Source organism: Ambystoma mexicanum, chromosome 10, assembly GCF_040938575.1.
Source record: "Ambystoma mexicanum isolate Mex_15411 chromosome 10, UKY_AmexF1_1, whole genome shotgun sequence".
NCBI classification, from domain to species: Eukaryota; Metazoa; Chordata; class Amphibia; order Caudata; family Ambystomatidae; genus Ambystoma; species Ambystoma mexicanum.
The window spans coordinates 801,840,005-801,861,843 of record NC_090932.1 but is presented as its reverse complement, the minus strand read 5'-3'; the positions used below and the strand labels follow the sequence as shown (position 1 = coordinate 801,861,843).

Genomic DNA, 21,839 nt, shown 5'->3' with positions numbered 1-21,839 from the left:
AATCCCCTTTGGTATCGGTCTGTACCACAAAGATTTAGTTGGTAGCTGTGGCTGAGCAGTCAGATTTATCTCAAGAGGGAGATGGGCAGTATTCAGGGTTTACACAATAGGCCTACTGTACTGTGGCACAAGGAAACACTGACCAAAGCTTTGTAGTTAAAACGTGTATATATATATATATTTTACATACTTCTAAGCAAACACATGTATCACAAGTATCAAGCAAGTTAAATTAAGTCAATGGAAAAATATAAACACTCCCTATATAAATTGTAGACCAAGTGAACCAGAGTGAAAACTGAGCAAAACGGCACAGTGACAACTACCCACAAGGGATCCTCTAGCAACTTCTCACAAGGGAGGGAAAATACAAGTTATCTAGAAATAGGTTCTTATACCCCCTAGCAACGCTTCCCATCAAGTGTGAACCAGTTCAGCCAGACATTACATCAGTATAGGCAATACTTCAAATGAAAACTGAGCAAAATGGCATTTCACAATGATTATGCAGTGGGAAGGAAAGGGTAGTTATAAGAGAGGGTTGCACCACACAGTTTGAATGGAGAATCGATCTCGAGAAAGCAGGTCTAAAAAAAGTGACCAGAGTGAGTAGGCCTGTGCCAGAGTTAATGGTACAGGGCAAGGGCTCAGGAGCAAAATGTTCTTGTAGCTGCAGTCAAGTCTTTGGTTAACGATGTTGAAAAGGTGGATCCAGAAAGCGAAAGACAATATTAAGAGAGAGGAGCGGCCAACCCAACAGGTAGGAAAAGGATTTAAAACACCTTTAGCACTACCGCGAAGAAAGGACGGCCTGGCGGAACAATGTACCTTAAAAGTGAAGAAGTGGCTCCTGCGGTGGCGGTTGTTCCTGGTAGTTCCTGCAGTTCAGGTGATCCAGCAGAGGAAGAGAGGCTCTCGTCGTGGAGGAAGGTTCGAGGGACTGCACTACCCAGGGATGAAACCAGCCACGCTGCTGCCAAACAAAGTTTAAAAGGTACGCTCCTTTTAATCGCGGTCCGGGTCGATAGCTGCTTGGCTATCCGGTCTCCAAGTGAGTGGCACTGGCGATTCGACCACAGCAGGTTCGGGAAGGTGATTAGCAAACTGGTTGGCCCCACCAGCTCAAGGGAAGAAGGCTTTTTCAGATGAAGATCTCCTCTCGTCGTATGGAGAAAAGTGGTGAGACGCTGCAGCAGGGCTTCACCGGTGGTGGTAGTCGTCGCAGGTGTCTTTGGCTTCTTTCCTCTTCGGTTCCGTAGTTCCAGTGGCAACGTCTTGCTCTTCCAGTCCTCAGGACCCTGCTTTAATGCAGAAAGAGACCCATTCATACCGCCTAACTGTCACTCACACAGTGGAGTGGTCTTCTTGGCGGGAGACCCTCCAGCCTATCAGGAAAGAGTGCGACCTGAGTTGCTGTGGCAACTCTGTCCAGGGGTCCTACTCCCCCCTCCCACACAATGGACCCTCCCCAGACTCAGTGGCGCCGGAAGGAGGGCTTCTGAGCGGAAGCCCGCCAAACGGACGAACAAAGGATCCCTGACCTGGATTAGTATCGTAGAGCAAGACACAAGAAAGAAGTTACATTAAAGTTCTGGCACATAAAACCTACCGGAGCAAAGTTAATTTTAAAATGCACCGGCGGTATGTTAGAGGCTGTCAGAAAAAGTGGTAGCCTCGAACAATGGGAAAATCCCATAGGGAAATATTCGCAGTCGAATATTTATGGTAGTAACCACTGCCACCAGCCAGAAACTTTAGAGGGAGGGACTTTACGGTACCCCCTTGAAAATGAACATAGGGGAAAAACTATGAACCCCTTCCAGTACTTCCATAGTAAGATTGGCTGTACTGGTTAAGTTCATAAAAATCGACTATTAAAGTCAATGGGGACTTTACATGCCCTGGGAGACAGTAGTCGGTCCCAGTATATGGAGTCTATGTTTGGGGGTCGCTAGGACACCCCTGTGTCACTGCACTGAGGGTGCTGTGTAACACATGTGAATAAAGATGGGTCCTATGGGGGAGAGAAAATCCCATAGGCATTAAACACAACAATAGCCTAGAACACACATAGCAAAAATGCCTAAGAGTGGGAAAAGAGTCTCACTCTTGGCAGGTAAAAAGAAACAAACCCTTCAAATCCAGCAAAGCTGCTGGGGGACTCTATAGGTAAGGGAAATTAACCAAAGTATGAGAATTCTCCGTAACAGGCATTTTGTCGTATATATAAAAAGCGGGGCAGAGCCAGCATTTTGAAGAGTGGTACTCTTCCTAGTGGGGTCAGTGGCAGTGTCACCCAGTGGCCTACGTCTTGTGCAAAGCGCTTCACAATTGGGTGTAAATTTTGGGTCACATAGTCTTCCAGTCTGTTCGAGATCAGGATGCCCAAATATCAGAATTGTTCCAATTCGACTGTGTATGGGGAACCCTCGGGAGGTATACAGTCTATTCCCTTAACCAGTAAGAGTATCGATTTACTCCAGTTCACTCTCAGGCTACTGAAGGCACCTTATTTTATCAGTATTTGTGTAACTATTGGACAAGAGACTGCCGGATCACCCAGGTAAATCAGTAGGTCATCCGCGTAGAGAGAGACCTTATCATCCCAAGTTGGGTTCCATCGGAAACCAGACCACGTCAGTGTGTTTCTCAGAATTACTGCCAGGGGCTCAACGATCAGCGCGAATAGTGTGGCCGATAGTGGGCAACCTTGTCTTGTACCTTTCCCCAGTCGGATGTTGCGGGAGGGCCAGCCATTCACCCTCACTTCTGCTATGGGGGCGTTATACAGGAGCTGGACCCAATTTATTAATTGTTCCCCAAAGCCAATTTTCCTCATTATTATCCATAGTGCCTCACAGTGGACTGAGTCGAAGGCTTTCTCAAAATCAATAACCAATAGCGCCAGTGATTGTTGTAGGGTTGGTGCTCTTTCAAGCGCTAAGTGCAGTCTACGGATATTCATTCTTGTGGATCTCTGCGGCATAAAGCCACATTGATCTGGGTGGATCAGGAACATAATTACTTTTTGGAGTCTATTGGCTAGTACCTTCACTAGTTTCTTGGCTTTGCTGTTTATTAGGGATATGGGCCTATAGGAGATGCATTCGTCTGGGGGCTTGCCCTCCTTTGGTATTACTATTATGGTGGCTTTACGTAAGTCCATCGGGAGTATCCCTTCTCTTCTTGAGTGTTCGAACATGTTGAGCAAGTGTGGTGCAATGTCTACATGGCTTAGTTTCTTCCAAATGTCAACCGGAAAGCCGTTCGGGCCTGGAGTTTTGCCTGATCGAAGTTGGGAGATGGCTGCCGATATCTCTTCCTCTGTTATTTTACTGTCCAGTATGTCTACTTGCTCTGTATTGAGTGAGGGGAGGTCGATCTCATCTAGTGCTGTGTTCACTATTGGGGTACTCGGGGGGGGGGGGGGGGGGGGGGGGGGCTATAGAGCTCTTCATAGTATTTCGCAAAGCATTCTGCTATCTCCTTGTCAGTTGAGACTAGCTCTGTATTTACATCTTTAATGTTTCCGATTTGTCGATGCCCCTCATCACGTTTTTCCAACCAGGCTAACAATTCGCCTGCTTTCTCCCTCGTTTCATACAGTCATGCTCTCATGGGTCTATGTGCCTTCTTGGCACAATATAGTGATAGATTGTGCAGTTTCTTCTGAGCCAGTATCAAAGCTCCATTTGTCTCAGGTGTGTTATTTTCTATGTGCTGTGTTTCTTTGTGTGCCACCTCCTCTTCACGTCTACAACCTCCTTCAGGTGTGCCTTTTTCTACAGAGAGGATTTCTACACTCAGTACCGGCTTATAAGCTTCCCATAATGATCCAGGATTGTCCACGGAACCCATATTCAACTCAAAATAAGTGGAGGTACTATTGCTTATTCTTTCCTGTAGGTTTGGGAGCACCAGGTAATAGTTAAGTCACCAGGTGGGCGGAGGGCGTGGTCTTTCCGTTTCAAATTCTATCATTAGTGGGGAGTGATCAGATATGCCACGTGGAAGTAGGGACGCGCTATGTACCTTATGGATATTCTGGGCTGGTAGGAAGAAGTAGTCTATCCTAGATAGTGTGGCATGCACGCCTGAGTGGAAGATGTATTCGCGTGTGTCTCTATGTAGGTTGCGCCATGCATCTCTCAAGCCTAGTGCATAGGCAAAGGTAACTAGTTTGGTGCTAGTTGTAGGGTTCCTCCCGCTTATGTGTGCACGATCTAGTGTGTTGTCCATGACCTCATTGAAGTACCCACCTAAAACCCAGATATCAGCTGTGTTCGCGGTGAGGATGGGTGCAATTTCTGCCAGTAGTGTAGCTAGGATTGCCGGGGGGGAGTATATTGCCATAATCGCAAGAGTTTGGTTCCATAATGTAGTGTTTATGTGTACATATCTTCCCCCAGTGTCGTGAGTCACCTTTGATATCTTAGCGGCAGCCTCTTATGGACTAGGAACAGCACCCATCTAGCTCCCATGAAAAAGCCTGCGTGTACCGCAGTGCGATAGTTGGATCTTTTCAAGAGATTGCACACAGCCAGGTGTGTTTCAGTTAGGAGTACTATATCCGGTGTATGTTTATTTACGTATTGCATCACCAGGCGTCTCTTAATGCCGGACCCTAGCCCGTTAACATTCCATGTCATTATTGTCAGCTGCTTATTGGTTATCACAGTTGGCGGTGCCATTGGGTGTCTGGATTTTGTGGTTTATGCATGTGTCCTGCGGGAAATATCTGTTTTGCGGGTGCTAGGATGTGTGTTGGCACTGTCTTACTTATATTTGGTGTGATCACAGTACCTTTGTATGTAAACCAATTAATAAAAAACTCATACCCAACTCCCTCTCCCCTATACGCCATCCCCAACTGAAGCATATGTTGGCCCATTACAAACTTAAGAACTACTAAATCTCAACACTCATACACTAACTCTCAACAAGTCAAGTTCCCCGACCTGTGATATGGTCGGTGTTGCTTGGCCTCTTATCTCACTCACAGCTGACGTTGCTTTCACACTTCCACGTCAGGGGGGGCGGCTCGGGATGGCCCGCCAGCTGTTGTACACACCTGTGATCCATTGTTCCAGTGTGTTTCAGGAGTTGCGTTATGTACTCGCATCCAGAAAGTAGTAATAACATTTATATCTGTAGTTCCTATTTAATAATTTTCCTTTTGTTGCATTCTGTCTAGTTGCTGTTGTGGTCCGACGTGTGGTAATCTCTCGGGGCGTCGTCTATTACGTCCAGTCTCATGTCTTCCCGTACACTCCAATCTCCATCTATATGCCTTTTAGCACAGTTCCACGCTTCTTTGGGATCCGTAAAATGTACTGTTGTGCCATTATGGAATATTTTAAGCTGAGCCTGGAAGATTAGCCCATATTTGATTTTCATTGATTGCAGATGCCTCTAGAGCGGATCAAAGGATTGGCAAGCCTTTTGTACCTCTCTGTCACGACCCCCATCCAGAAGACCCCATGGGCCAGGAAGGGTCTCCACTAAAACCAGGCATCCTTGGCCTAGGCCTTCTTGGGGCCAGTCCTGGCGCCTTTGGCGCCAGGCTCATACTTCATAAAGGACTTGTATTGGGAACTACTTTATTTCAGTGTCAATCAACCTGGAGGCATCCACGTAGCTTGGCTCCTTGGAACCAAGCTATGCGGTATAGTATTTCTGGGTGTGGTACGATAGGAACTTTTTTACCTGGACTACTTTCTTGAAGCTATTTAAACCACACCCGACTGGGATAACACGCTTCGCGTTGCTTTGCAATTCTGCAACGTGACGCTCACCGTGTTCAGCTGCACCCGCGAACCTCGGAAGAACAGCATCTATAAAGGAGAAAAAGGACATCGTTATCAGCTTACCTGTAATTTCATCGTTAGCTGTCCACGGCTCTTGAGATCAGCATCCTGGAACCAGCACTCCTCCTGAACCGACGGATCTGCAAAAAAGGGAAGAAACAAGGCATTAGACATTTTTACAATTTAATGAACGGTGCCAAAAAGCTTACCTCGCAAGCCACTCCTCGACCAGCATCGCCTCAGGAATTCTATGCACCTGGTAAGCGCCGCGACCTGTGGGAAGACAAGACAACAGGTTAGCAAGAGGCAAGGCATCATAGCGCTGCGCTTAGCGTCTACTCACCGCATCAAGGTGCTCTAAAAACGTCATTACTTACCGGCGAGACCCAATTCAGTCTATGCCACATATTGGACTTCTGCGCACCTAAGGAAGAGAAAAGACATTATTTAACCCACAAAGGCATGCAAGGACAATGATATAACACAGCAATAAGACCTTCCTGAAAGACTCAAAGCGGGCCGGCATCAGTGAAGTAACTCGATCGCAAACGCCCACCAAGCACAACGCGCCCCTGCCAAGAAGGCAGGACGGAGAGCACACCTGCATTAAAAACAAGGTGAGGAGAGGTCCAGTGAGGCCGCGGGTATACAGGGTGGTGGGAGACTGTTTACCCCAGTTGCCCAGTCTTGAACATTGCCCACCTGTATTCCAGGCAGAACCCTCCCACTTGTCACACATGGGAACCGCAGAGAAGGATACCTGAGTCCCAACTGTTGGGTGGCATCCCCGTGGAACCAGGTGAGCGTAACACTCTCTTGTAAAGTCAGGGAAGAAAGCAATTTTGGAGCCATTGTACGTGATGGACCCTTTTGTCCTTGCCATCTGTAGCACGGCGTCCCTGTCTCTGTAATTTAAGAGTTTTGCGATGAATGTGCATGGTGGTGCTCCAGGTACGGCTCTTCCGGTTGGTACGCAGTGTGCTCGTTCAATTGAAAAGCATTTTGAAAAAGATTTCATTTCAAATAAGTCTGCGAGCCATTGTTCAAGGAATAATTCCATGCTTGCTCCTTCAGTTTGTTCAGGGAAGCCAAGGATGCAAATATTATTGCGTCTTGATCTCCCTTTGCTTTCGTCCACTCTCCCTTCCAGGATTTTGATGCGTTCCAGCACACCAGACATTTGCCGGTTGACACCCCGCAGGCTGTCCTCATTCTCTGAGATGCAAGCTTCAGCTTCCCTGGTACGTGAGGTAAGTTTTTGTAGATGATGTCGCAGGAGAGATACTTCGGCGCCTATACTGTCCATTTTTTTCTCCATTGATGACCTGGAACTAGCTATGTCACCCATCACATCCCTGAGGGAGATGTTGTCTTTGCTGTTCTCCGGTTCCGCCGACGTGGCTTGCTTCAGCGAGTGGGTCAGCGGCGCGGTCGTGTATTGTTCCATTCTACTCTGTGTGGGGGATTTCCTGGGTTTGTCCTTCCCCATATTGCAGATTTTAATCGCTATGTGGTAGGGGATCTGTTTCATTTCGTGCGAGGGCCAAGCCGCATACAGTGTTGGCGTCTGGCTGTTGTTCAGTGGTTATGAGCACAATCCGCGGGATCATGGGTCACAGTGCTATGACAGGAGGCGTTGGGCCAGAACTGTATTACAGTAGGTGTTTGATCTGCTTTTTTCGTTGGTCTCCGTGGGAGGTGTGGAACACTGGTGGTTTCAGTGTTTGGGTCCTTATCCTTCCCTGTGTGCGCAGAGTCCGCGTGTAGATGCAAGTCTCTTCGCTGCTTTTATAATTGGTATCTTTGTATGTCTCTTTTGCGAGTCAGGCTTATTGTGCTTTCTCCAGGATCTGGTAGTATGAATTTGTTCGTTATGTCGGTAGTGTTCTACAGGTATGCCAGTTCAGTTTTGCGGGCAGACGTAGTCAACTGTTACCGTGTATGTGGACCCCACCGGCCTCAATCGCCCTGAGGGGTCTGTTTTAACGTGTGTGCCACTTGTCGTCGTTTTGTGTCTTTGCACAGTTCCCTTTTTCCCCCTGTTACTTCCCAACAGGCGCACTCGAAGGGCCCTGTGGGGCTAAGCCTGTGGTGGGAAACCGGTCCCGCAGAGGGGTGTAAGCAAGGCTTTTGCCGCATGTGTCCACCAGGTCGTGTAGGTCCTCTCTTCTTGGCTCGTATAGGATCTCTTCTACTCCGCCATTCTGTCCCCACCTTTCACCGGTTCCCGCCAACAGAGTTCCTGGCATGCAAGCAGGGATGTTATTCAGGTCTTGAGTAGCACGTTGTATGGCTTATGATTTATTGGGAGACACTTCTAAGTATTTGAACTTTGATTTGCTGGGCAACAATGGCGTCCGCCTGTCCGTTGGTTGAGTTGCAGGTGTACACTTATGGGAAAGATACTAGGCGAGAAACATGCCCCTGGTGCAAGCATGCACGCACATATTTTCTGGATGCACGGGGGAGCCGCCACCACCTCACCACCGGTAGCGCCCCAAACCCCCCTCCCCCACGGACACGGGGTGAGGTGAGCGGGGCCCGGCAATCCGTATAATGCAGGGTAAGTCGATGTACCGGCTCGTAATCTGCTGCCGGTGGCAGCCTCTTCCAGGTTCCTATCAGCGTCTCTCCCCCGGGCTCTGTCGGAAGTACCGCAGGGAGGTCCCGCAAGCCAGATCCGTGGCGGTCCGTAGCTTAGACGCTTCTCTGCCTGTATCTTTGGGGCCGTAGCCTACCTTCAGCGACGTGGCATTTGTTGGCTGTCCAGCGCACCCCGGCGGCCCCGCTCACCTCACCCCAGGTTGTTGCTCTGGCGCTCTGATGGTGTCAGCAGCCGCTCCTCCTGTCCTGCGGCTGGGCAGCACTGAGCACTCCCTCCTCCCGCGGTCAGGGTGTCGCCGCAAGCCCGGCCACAGCAGGATCCCAATCGGCACACCGGGGGACTCTGGCCAACATTGGTGGTGATCTCTGTCAGAGGCGCGGGCTGGGGCCGGATCCCTGCGCGAGGGTCTTGTGTGCTCTCCTCCACCGATGCACCGCAACATAGTGCAGCCCCGCAGCGTGGCCGAGGCGGGAGAGACCGCTCCCTTTTCTCTGGTTGTTTTCAGCCGATGGGAGAGCTCGGCATGAGGAAAGCACAGCTCCGCCGCAGCAAAATCGCCAGGCCTTCTTTCACTTAGCGGTTGCGGTGGCCATTTTGGTTTCGGCTCGGCATCGGGCACACGCATTTTTCCGCAGCCGATATCTTCACTTCCATGTACCGGTTCTGTTCTACAAGGCTGTCAGCTGTTGCCAGCTGTATTGTCTACTGGATCGTGGTCTCTTTACATTGTTGGATCAATATTTCCAGGATATTTTACAGGATATGGCTGGCGGCCCGGAGCACCGAGGAATCACGTCCTCATCGTGTGCTGGTTGGCCACGCCCCTCGACCATCCATTCCTGACTTCTGCTCGGTACCCTGCAACGAAGAGCCTTCGGAAGTGTTCCGGGATCGTCCCGTGGCTGACCAGCTCCGAATTCGGGCTACTGTGCTGCCAGCGTCACTGTTCCAAGTTCCGATCTGGAACTTGGGAGAATCCTCAGCTAGCCCTATGAGACTAGCCTCTTCGAAATGCCGGCGTCCTAGCACCAAGAGGACCTGAGATGGGAGGGAAAGTCCGACCGTGGCAGTTCAGTCAGTTTGTATCGCTGTGCTGCGGTGACCACCATCTGAAAACGCTTACTGGACCCAGGTCCAGACCCGAGAGGGGTGCTACATCGGGTTTTGCTGCATTCTTTATTCGAGAGTCCTTGCAATAGTGAAGGACACCAACCGGAGATCAGCTAGAACCTGCAAGCCCTGCAAAGCGAGGACAGTGACGTTTGGCGGGTAAAGGAACGTCGGACCCTCTTTCTTTGTCCCGCCAAGTCTGGGGAAGAATCGGAGTACGGGGGGGTAAGTTACATAGCTTCTTACCTACCCTGATACTCCCATTATAAGTCAATGGGCTTATAATAAACCTTTATTCCAACACTTTTGTCTTTGCCATTGCTTGTGCACGATGTCTGAAAGTTGGGGCTACTTCTGTTAGCTAGTTTAACATGTACTCTAACCCTAAGAACCTTTCACTTGACCCCAGAGAACCTACCTGCATTTTTTCCTGCTTCAAAGGTTCTGTGGAACTTTTTCCTGAACTATTAGGCAAAAAGCCCCAGACAATTTAGGGCTGGACAATTTGAGTTAGGGATCATTTTCTGTGGACCTATACGTGCATAATATAATCGTACCTTTCCTTTGCAGGAGTTTGTGTTGAATATTATGCCCGTTTAATAAGTGAATGTATACATGTATCTATTTTTATCAGTGTTGTGCGATTGCCCTACTTGCTAGTAGTCATTTTTCTATAGTGTGTTTTGGCCAATAAATAATAACTGTTTTTTATACATCCTGTCTAAGTGTAATTTGTGATTCCCATTGTGGACCCTTTACAAGCTCCCCACCTCTGAAGAACTTAGCCTAGACCGCCTGTCACTACTACCCAAACTGGTTTGGCTACAGCTCCTCAGAGTTGTCCCTGTCACAATATAGGTTGGTCTTCTATACATCTGTCCACCAGGCCAGAGTATAGAAAATCAGTCCTAGCAATGAGCGCTGCAGAAACACAGGTCGCACTGTGTCCAATGCAGAAGGGAAGCCCGAAATAAATTCCAGATGCGAAGCGTCAGAGAAGAGAGATTTGGCAAAGCGGACCGAATGCAAGGCATTCTGACTCTGAGAAAAGAGTACGTAGTGGTGTGACCACAAATTAAGCGGTGGTGGACTGGAGCATCCATAAACCGCACTGATACCACTTCTTTGAAGGAAGTACAAAGCAGAACAATGGAAAGAGGAACCGACTGCCCTCGGGGAACGTTTGTAGAACCGTGAAGGCTATCCGACAAATGAGAAGCAAGGTCCCAACCTACTACCAGCCCCGATGACGATATCCCTGAACATTGAAGGTAACTAGGAAGCCAGGAGATCCATTAGGGGATACAGAATCTTTACTGGAAGGCTCACTCGTCCCAGGGAACCTAAAGTAACCAGAGTATATGAAAAGTTAGAATCATTACTACAAGAGTATATAGAAAGAGTGAGAATCATTACTAGAACTTGTCATAATTGTCCCAGTGTAGAGGAAGTAACGATAGTATATGGAAAGAGTGAGAATTCTTTTTGGGACGCTCATATTCGTCCCAGTCAAGATATAATATTCAGAATGAAAGACGCACAAGAAAACCAATATGAGAATGTGCAATCTTGTCCCAAACAATATAAAAAAGTGGACATTAAATAAGGAGAAAAGCTTAAATCTAATTGTAGCGACAGGACTAGATTGGGCTTTTGCAGAGGAAAGATCAACGATAAAAAAAAAGACAAACAAGAAAAGTTTATGAAGAAGAGAAACGAAGATTGCGACTTGGAGAAACCCAATATCGGAACTGTCTCAGTTGCTAAGAAATATTAAACAATATACTGGTGAAGAGCCAGCTCACAAGAGAAGGGATTCATTCTCCTCTGACTTTTTTCGTTGTTCTAATAGTGAGAGGGTTAGAATAGGTTAGTTTGGACAGTGGACTGATCTTCCTTTTGGACTCACTGACAAGCACCTTAGTTTTGGTAGGTATGGAATACCTGTAGCATAGGGAGGAGTTTTCACTTTTCTTTTAAATCAATAGTGAGATTTAAGATCGGAGTCTGTGTCCTCCTTCTGATCTGCCAGAGCTGATAGAGGAAAAGGGACAGAGTGGAGAAGAGAAGGACATCTATGTGAGGAAGGCATAAGAGCTGAACAGGAAGCGGTTTGGAGGAAGAGGGAAAGCTGTAGGATGAGGAGTAGGAGTAATGCAAAGGTGGAAGCAAGGTAGAAGAATTGCTCTTTGCGTTCTTTGTGCCATAAGGCAGATCCTGTTTTTGGCCAGAACGCATTAAAAAGAAGAAAATATGCAAAGCCTGCTGTGAGCAGATACACCTAGACTACCACAGAACCAGAGCCTGTGTTGGGCTCATTGCAGGAGAAAACCAGAGCCCGTGGTGGACACATTGCTGAACAGAACCAGAGCCTTGGATTGGCTGAGAACAGTTGGCCCTAGGCTTGGGTGTCGGCAGACTGGTGTGGGGCAACAATTAGTGCAGCCTCAAAATCTACCTAGCAGGGGAACAGACATCCTGTTGACCACATAATACGGCCAAGAGGACGACCCATCTCTTGAAACATCATCTGTGTATCTAAATAAGGGCACTTGGGTACCATACATTCCCTGGGACTTTGAGTGACTCTTACACATTGCCTTAAGGGTAAGCGCATCCTTCGGTAAATCTTTTCCGTCTTCGACTTTAGGTCCAAAAAGGTTACACTTAAGCATCCACCTTGCTAAAGACCATCCTGATATTGTTTACCTGGAATTCACCCTTTTATGTTTACCCCTTTTCAGTATACCTTCATCTTATTTGAACTGGGATTAAACCTCTTTCAATGCCAAATATCTGGTTTCAAGAATCCTTCATTCCACTGCACATGAATCAGGCTTAATAGCAATGGAATCGTAGGTATTCAACATTTATGAGAATTTAGGACCGTAGGCGTACTAAAAGTGAACTGTATTGTGCTTTCATTTTAGGATCAAACACTGTGGGCATGTTTGGCAGCTATGGCAGTGGCCAGTAAAGACATGACAACAGCGGAAGTGGCATATGCATCAATTGGTGAGGTAATGTATGCTTTCAAATGTTTATTTTCACAGTGAACTACTTTTGCAAAGCCTCCATTTAGTGTTTTCAGTTACTAACAGCCGTTTTATTTTAGGTTGATAAAGTGCAATATATCAATGCTATTAAAGATCTCCCCTCAAAAGAATCACGCATGGCTAATACCTTGCTATTCAGTGGCAACATTCCAGATGCAGAAACAGTACTTCTACAAGCAGGACTTATTTATCAAGCCATTCAGATCAACATTAATCTGTACAATTGGGAAAGGTAATGTGTGTACTCTGTTTTTTGCAATCTTTTTTGTTTTTTGACAGACTACAGTTTCATTTCTGTTGTATAGGTTTCTGGACAGACATTAATGCCGACATAATGGATAAATGAACTGAATTCTAAATAATGGAAAATAAGTAAAACAAATAGTGGACATTATGAATGTGCTTGCTTTTATAGAGAATATTTTAGTGAACTAAAGAATTTATATATAAATGTAAGGTTTAAGATATAAATCATAGAAATTTTAATTTTAAAAAACGATATAACGTTTTGGTACTTTAATTGTATGTTATATTTTGTAATTTGGGAAGTTTTCATCCTCATTACATAGACATGCTAATGTCGCAAGTCTCTCCCCTTCTCACCTGTCTTTCCTGTTGGCTTGCGACCTTCTTTCGTGACTTCTTCCGCACAGTCTGGGATTTGTATAGAGCTGTGCGCGGGTCTTCGGATTCCAGCGTCCTTCGTTCAGACTGTCTGGGATGGAACCAGGAAGAAACAATGTCTGCGCACTTAGGCATGGTAGCCGTGACTCGAGCGCGGTGAAAATCCAGGAAGTTGGTTAAGTTTAGAGGATGTAAGGAAAGGAAGAGGAATCAAGGAACCGGGAAAGGGGAAATTCAAGAGGATAGCCCCGAGTGAACTCTGGCAGCACACGTCCAGCTACGGCGAACAGCAACGTTGAGACGCGCAGCGCCGCGGGGGTGTGTCTGTTTAATAGTGTGTGAAGTGCATAACTTAAAGGCTGGCAAGCTACGTTTCGTATACGACAGCCATGTTGGGAAGGTTACTGCATTCAGAGCTCTATGGGTAAGGGACCGGGAGGTCCAAAAGGGACGCAGGCAACGGTTCATGACAGCATGCCTCCTCTGAAGCCCAGCTCCTCCGGGTTTGCCTGGATGGATAAGGTGGTATCTTCGAATCAACCTGGGGGCATTCTTGTTTGAAAGGGGTTCCCAGGTTCGCTCATTAGGTGGATAACCTTTCCATTCGACCAAGTACTGCAGCTGACCACGTCGGTACCTGGAATCACATATTCTGGAGACCTCATATTCGAGTTGGTCATTGACAATCACTGGCGTAGCTCTTGGAACAGTTCGAGAGGGTTGGACATATGGCTTTAACAGAGAAGTATGGAAAACTGGGTGGATCTTTTTCCATGATTCAGGTAGTTGGAGTCGAAAGGCCACTGGATTGACGATTTCTTTTATAGTAAAGGGACCGTAATATCTGGGTGCCAATTTATTTGGATGTAAGTGACGTGGGAGGAGTTTTGAGGATAACCAGACTTTATCACCTATTGAATATGAAGGTCCTGGTCTTCTTTTGGAGTCAGCATAAAGTTTCACGTCTCTTCGAGCCTTTTCCAGATTTTCTTTAGCTTCCTTATGTACATTGATTAATGTTTCAATCCAAGAATCAACCCTAGGAACTGGGGTTGGATGTAGAAGAATGGACAGTAGGACTGAAGGATGAAATTCTTGACTACAGAAAAAAGGACTGGTTTTGATAGCTGAATGATCCGAATTATTGTATGTGAATTCAGCCACAGGTATTAAGAGTGAGCAATCATCCTGGACCTTGGTGGTGAAGCAACGAAGATATTGTTCTAAAGTTTGGTTAACACGCTCAGTAGCTCCATTGGTCTGTGGGTGATATCCCGAAGACATGGCACGCTGGATTCCCAGTATACGACATAACTGTTTCCAGAACTGGGATATGCATTGGGGCCCTCTATAAGAAATGATCTTGAAAGGTAGCCCATGAAGCCGGAATATGTGTTCCAGGAAAATTCCAGCAAGCTCAGATGAGGATCGCAGTTTGGATAAAGGTGTAAAGTGAACCATATGAGTGAACAAATCAATGGTAACCATTATAGTTGTGTAGCCCCTGGAAGAGGGTAGTTCCACTATGAAATCCGTGGCAATGATTTCCCAGGGTCTTGTTGGTATCGCCGGTTGAAGCAGGAGACCTGCTGGTTTTTTGTTATTGTGGTTGTTCTGATTGCAGATTGCACAAATCTAGATATGGATCTTGATATCATCCTTCATCTTTGGCCACCAAAACTGTCTTTGTATTAGATGGAGAGTGTTGGTGATGCCACGGTGCCCTGAATGGAAAGTATCATGACATAGGCTTGTGAACTTTGTCTCAATCCAGGAGTGGGAATGACCAAGCGATTGTCCTTGAACAGGTATCCGTTCTTGTTTTGAGATTCCATTGATTGTTTCTTTTAAACACCTTCCATAGTTCAGAGGACTGGTTTTGAATTTGAATATCCTCCAAGAGGGTGATTGCTTGGGCAACAAATATAGTGTGGGCAAACATCTTAGGAAAGGTCCGATCCTCAAGGGGCTCATAGTCGGGAAGCCTGGATAAAGCATCGGCTATGACGTTACGTGATTTGGAATTGGTATTGGGCAAAAAAGAAGGCCCAGCGAGCTTGGCGACTGTTTCTGCATTCTAGGGATTGTAATACTTGGAGATTCCAATGGTCTGTGCGAACTTGAACTGGGTGTTTTGCTCCCAGAAGGAGATGACGCCAATCAGTGAAGGCCTGACGGATTGCTAACAATTCCTTCTCCAGGACAGAATAATGGGTTTCACTGGGAGTCAAGGTGCGGGAGAGATAGGCGATGGGATGTTCTAGTTTGTCTCCAACTTCCTGTTTCAAGACTGCCTCAATGGTGTAGTTGGAAGCATCAGTTTCAACAATGAGGGTTTTTTTTATGTCATGTTGAGCAAGGATGGGGGCTTGTATAAACTCCGATTTTAATCACTGAAATGCTGAATCTTGGACTGAGGTCCAATGAAAGGGGGTATCCTTTTTTAACAATGTGACAATTGGATGAACAATTTCCGAAAATGCTGGAATAAACTTTCTGTAGAAGTTAGCAAGCCCCAGGAAGGATTGAATTTGCTTAACGCTAGTGGGAACAGGCCAAGATAGAATGGAGTCAACCTTTGAAGAATCCATTCCAATCCCTTTTTGGATAAGAACAAATCTGAGATCGTGAACAATGGACACGTGAAAGAGACATTTCTCAGGTTTGGCCAGGAGTTTATGTTCCCTTAAACGTTGTAAGACTGCCTTTACGTGTTCTTCATGTTTTTGATGATCCTTGGAGTAGATCAGTATGTCGTCTAGATATACAATGACGAAGAGGAGCGGCATATCAGAAAATACCCGGTCCATGAATCGTTGGAAAACTGCTGGGACATTAGCAAGTCCAAAGGGCACAACTAAATACTCAAAATGGCGGAGGGTGTTCTAAAGGCTGTCTTCCATTCGTCACCTTCCTTTATACGAATAAGATGGCAGGCGCCCCTGAGGTCTAGTTTTGTGAAGATGACCGCGCCTCTGACGGCTTCCAGGATGTCTGAGATGAGAGGCAATAGATAACGGTCCTTAAGAGTGCATTGATTAAGACCACGGTAATCGAGACATGGTCTAAGCTCCTTGGAATCCTTCTTGGGAACAAAAAACAGGGAGGCGCCCGCTGGGGAATTGGATGGATGAATAGTTCCGTTTTCCAGATTGGTATCCAGGTATTCCCGGAGGGCCCTCTTTATAGGTTCTGACAAGATAAACATTCTTCCAAATGGAATTACAGCTGATATTTCAGTATAGATGGCACAATCTTCAGGTCTGTGGGGTGGAAGAGCTTGAACTATGGCAGTTGAAAACACATCTGAGTACGCCTGATAGGCCCTGGGAATCTGGATGACGTTAGAGACGGTGACTGGTATTTGTTGATTCTTTGGGAAGTCTTCAGAGGCTTTTGGTAAGGTGTTCAGGGACAAACAATGGGGCATACAATGTTCCGAACCAAGAAACAAGGAGCCTGCTGCCCAATTGTTGTAGGGCTTATGCTTCTGTAACCAAGGCATACCTAAAACCATTGGATAGTGGGCGGATCTTATAACATCAAATTTAACCTTTTCTTGATGGTGGTTTATTGGGAAAAGAAGCTCCTTGGTTTGAAGGGTAATGGGTCCTGAAGAGAGGGGTCTTCCATCGATTGCTTCGACAGGTTGCATAATCTCTCGTGTTTCACATGGGATACGATGAGTTGTGACTCAATCCTGATCTATGAATATGCCCATGGCTCTGCAATCCACTAATGCCAGGGTGGGTTAGGATTCTTTCTTGGAAGGCGATAGAAAGGCCTGTAGTATCACAAGGTTATTTTGTCCAGGAGAGTTCAAGGAAGGAATTGATGTGGATCAGACATCATTCTCCCGAAACTGTGCCCCATCTAGGATCGGGAGCTGGCGTTTCCCGAACGCTGTGGAGGAGCAATAGGGCACTCTCTCACAAGGTGTTTATCGGAGGCGCAATACATGCAGAGACCAGTGTGAATACGGCGCATCCTTTCTTGTGGGTTAATGGGTCCACAGAAGGACCCCAGTTGCATAGGTTCTTGCTCAGAGGTCGGAGAAACTGCGGATTCAGGACTAGAAGGATGATCGATGACAGTCTTTGGGAATGATGATTTTGACTTCTTTTTCTCTACCTTTCTTTCCTGGATTCGAAAATCAATTTGCAAGGAAAGATCCAAGAGGGCCTGGAAAGAATTAGGGCGAGCTACCCTGGCTAGCTCGTCCTTTATTTCTTCATTCAACCCTCTGCGAAAGAGGGTGAATGTCACGCTTACCGGGAGACCGGGGTTCGCCACACGCACTCTTCCTTCCTGGCGCCTCTACTCGCGCTTTCGCGCTTGGGGAGGTGCCGGAGGGAGAGCTTCGGGGACATGGGCTGCAGCTCCTCGGCGCATGCGCGGGAGACCTCGGTCACGGTTCCGCGCATGCGCGGTGGAGTGGTCACCCGGGATTGAAGCGGCTTGCTGTCCAAGCCTCGCTCTGGGTCTTCCGGCGCCCGGCTACAATCAGGCTTGCGTTCCAGGCCTCGCGGGCGCCGGCGGCCCATAAAGGGAGAGTGAGGATCGGGAGCAGATCGCGTCTCAACACGTTCTGTTCCAGATCGTGCTACTCGCTCTCCCTTGTGTTCCAGCGCCTAACCTAGTTCTATTCTTCAGCCTGGGGATTCCCTTCCCTTGTCCTCTCCAGTCTGCCTCCAGTTTTCTCCCCTTGGGTTCTCCTGGATCTCCCTTGGTTTCCTTTGGGTTTTGCTGGGGTTCCCTGCCTTGTAGTTCTCCTCTCCCAGCCTGGTCCTTGTTTGGTTTCCCCATCTTTTCCCGGGTTCCCTCTCCCTTTACCTGACCAGTGCTCCCTGCCTTCTCTTGCCTCTTCTCTCCAACCCTGCGCCAGCCTGTGCCCTGTGGTCATCCTTCCAGTGCCTTTCCTGGTGCTTGCCTCCGCCATCTTTGGACTCTCAAGCATCACAGCATCCAGTGTCATCTTCTGGAGTACGGCTCTGTCTTCTTTGGACTCTTGAGCATCACAGCATCTAGTGTCATTCTCCTGGAATTCGCCTTTGACTTCTTTGGACTCTCGTGCCCTTTTTCTTCAGCTTCATTTCTTGGAATCGCCTCTCCCATCCTCGGACTCTGGAGCTTCGCCACTTCAAGGACTTGTTCCTTCAACCTCACCTGCCTGTGCTTGCACAGTCCCGACGTCACAGACATCAGGAGAGAGCAGCTTGTGGCATTGGGAATCGGTCCATCTTTTACCCAGTACCCATTCTGGGTGGAGGAGAGGCTGGTTTCTTGTGTCACCAATTCTTCTCGTCAGTCTGGCTGCCCCGTCGAGATCAACCAGGTGTTCAGGTACTCAACTTTCCCGCGACTCCCACCTTAACAGATTGAGACGCCTACCTTCCGATTTGGAAATGGAAGACCCACAGAACCTGTGGAATGAGTTACAAGCCCTCAGAGCAGAGATTACTGCCTTACACCAGGAAAACCAAGTCTTACGCCAAATGGTAACTCAGGGGGCATGGAGTGCTCCGCAGGCTGAGAGTTCTTTGGCTCATACTGCCCCAATCAAGTTTGATGGAGACCCACGTCGAGTGGCGGAATTTTGCAATCACTGCTGAATCCATTTTCTCTTCAGGTCGACCTATTTCAATAACGATAAAGCCAAGATCGGATACATTTTGGGAAACTTAACTGGGAATGCCCTAGCCTGGGCAACACCTTTTGTGGCTACTAACAGTCCCATATTGAATGATTTTGCTGCTTTTGCGAAGGCATTCCTGGAGGTCTTTCAGACACCCAATCTGGCCGCCGCTGCGCAGAATCAGTTGATGGACTTCAAGCAGGGCAGTTCCGACATAATAACGTACATCAGTCGCTTCCGCCTGCTGGCTACAGACTCACAATGACCTGAAATCACGCAGAAGACCCTGTTTCGCCGGGGGTTGAGGGAGGAATACAAGGACGAGTTGCTCCACATCCCCGAACCTGAGAGCCTCCAACTCTTAATCAATCAGGTGCTTCGAATTGATCAGAGATTAGCTGAACGAAAGGCTGAGAGACGTCGGTTGGAGAGAGTCAGTCCTAGAACGGCCAGCCTTCCCGCCAGGGCTTTTAGTTCGGCAGAATCTGGACCCGAACCTATGCAGTTGGGAGCTGTCAGGGGGCCTTTATCTGACGAAGAAAGGAGGCGAAGAAGAACTTTACGCCTATGTCTTTACTGCGGTGCTGCTGGGCACTACCTGGGAACGTGTCCTTTACGACCTCAGAAGAAGAAGGTGGGAAACTGGAGGACCTGTCGTGTGGAGGAGAGGCAACGACGGGTCTCACCCCTTTTTCAGACCTTTCCACTTCTTGTTCAATTCTTCTTCCCATGCAACCAGCTACCTTACTAACTTTGGAGGTCCAGATCCAATTGCCCGGTCGGACTCTAGAGGTTTTTGGGCTGTTGGATAGTGGGGCGTCTGGCAATTACATCAATGAAACATTCGCAAACATCAATAAGATTCCCCTTCTACCCAGACACTCTGCCCTTCCTGTGGAGGTTATCGACGGTACTCCTTTATCTTCTGGACCGGTTCGTCTGCACACTGTAGGACTAAATCTTCGGATCGCCGATCATGTGGAAGAGCTTGCTCTGGATGTTATCAGGTCACCTACCTACAAGTTAGTCTTGGGGTTACCTTGGCTCCAGCATCACAACCCAGTTATTAATTGGAGGACTCACACCTTGACCTTCACTTCCACATCTTGCACCCAGAAATGCAGCCTGCCAGTCCAGACTCTGGTTTCTTCGACGGCCCTGGAACTTCGTGGCAAGGGGACCAGTCTTTGTTCCACTTTCCAGATTCCTCCTGAATATGCCAACTTTGAACAGGTTTTTGCTGAACCAGGAAACATACCCCTGCCACCTCATCGGTCGTTCGATTGTGCCATAGACCTGTCACCTGGTGTTGAGATTCCCCATGGTAGACTGTATGCTTTAACCCAGGAAGAGAAACGAGTGCTACAGGATTACTTGTCAGACTGTTTGAGTAAGGGATACATCATACCATCCAAGTCACCCGCAGGATTTCCCCTATTTTCTGTAAAGAATAAGGAATGCACTTTGAGACCCTGTGTTGATTACCGGCAATTGAACGATATTACCATTAAGGACCGGTACCCACTACCTTTGATTCGTAGTATACTAGAAACCCTGCACTGGGGTCGGATTTTTACTAAGCTTGACTTAAGAGGGGCCTATCATCTGGTTCGCATCAAGAGTGGAGATGAATGGAAGACTGCATTCAAGACACCTTTTGGGCACTTTGAATACAGGGTGATGCCTTTTGGTCTGTGCAATGCCCTTGCGGTTTTCCAACGGCTCATGGATCACATCTTCGGAGACCTGATTGGAATCTCTGTCTGGATCTATCTGGATGATATACTAGTCTTCTCCAGCTCTAGGGAGGAACACATAAGCCATGTACGAGAGGTCCTCCATCGTCTATCCCTCAATCTTCTGTTTGCCAAGGCAGAGAAGTGTTCCTTTCATCAATCGAGGATAGAGTTCCTAGGATTTGTGATTAGTCAAGCTGGTATCGAGATGGATCCCAAGAAGGTCCAGGCTATTCAAGAGTGGAAACAGCCTCATGATGTAAGGTCCTTGCAATGCTTTTTGGGATTCGCCAACTTTTAAAGGCAATTTATTCCTCATTTCTCTCAGATCTCGGCACCTCTCACTAGACTGACTAGCAGCAAGATTGCTTTCCTGTGGGACTCTCATGCCACGCAAGCATTTGACACCTTGAAGTCAGCCTTTATGGCCGCTCCGATTCTACGTCACCCACAGGACGAATTGCCATTCATTGTCGAGGCGGACGCTTCGGACTTTGCTGTAGGGGCTGTTCTTTTGCAGAAGGATCCCGCTACTTCGGTTGAACATCCAGTGGCCTACTTCTCTCGTAAGCTGAACCCTAGTGAGAAGAACTATGCAGTTATAGAGAAGGGACTATTGGCTATCAAGACCGCGTTTGAGGAGTGGAGACATCACCTGCTGGGAGCCCGCTTCTCTATCGAGGTCCGTACTGATCACCGCAATTTGCAGTACTTGCGTTCCTTGCAATGTCGAACACCACGACAGGCCCGGTGGGCCTTCTTCTTTTCTCCGTTTGTGTTTCATATCACTTACATCCCCGGATCTTCGAACCTAAGGGCTGATGCCTTGTCTCGGTCTTTGGAGATGGAGAAGGAAGAGGGTTACTCCAGTCGGACACAACCACTGATCTCTTCTCATCATTTTTTATCGACTTTATCACCACTCTTGCAGTCGATATCAGATGCTACCCGGATTGATTCTAGGAGGTCGACTTTACTTCAACAGCCTTCAATATCCGTAAATCATGACCTTCTATTCTTCCGGAGAAGACTGTACACCCCCGAGGGGGATATTCGTGATGGCCTTTTGCACGGCGTCCATGATTCCCCCATTGGAGGCCACCGAGGGATTCGAGCAACACAAGAACTGCTGTCTCGACAATTTTGGTGGCCTGGCTGGGCTGGTGAGGTCCGAAAGTATGTGCAGGCCTGTCCGGTTTGTGTTCAATCCAGGGTTCCCACACAACATCCTTTAGGGTTACTTTTACCTACTGAGTTGCCGCCATA

General features: G+C 47.6%; 1 protein-coding gene across 1 annotated transcript in view; it reads left to right on the top strand.

Moving 5' to 3' along the window:
- Nucleotides 1-21,839, top strand: part of IFT80 (intraflagellar transport 80) — a 1,621,792-nt gene that overhangs the window by 1,434,726 nt on the left and 165,227 nt on the right. Inside the window, exons 17-18 of the mRNA XM_069618463.1 lie at nt 12,453-12,542; nt 12,638-12,810. Of these exons, the coding sequence (XP_069474564.1) occupies nt 12,453-12,542; nt 12,638-12,810 (263 nt within the window). The remainder of the gene's footprint in view (nt 1-12,452; nt 12,543-12,637; nt 12,811-21,839) is intronic.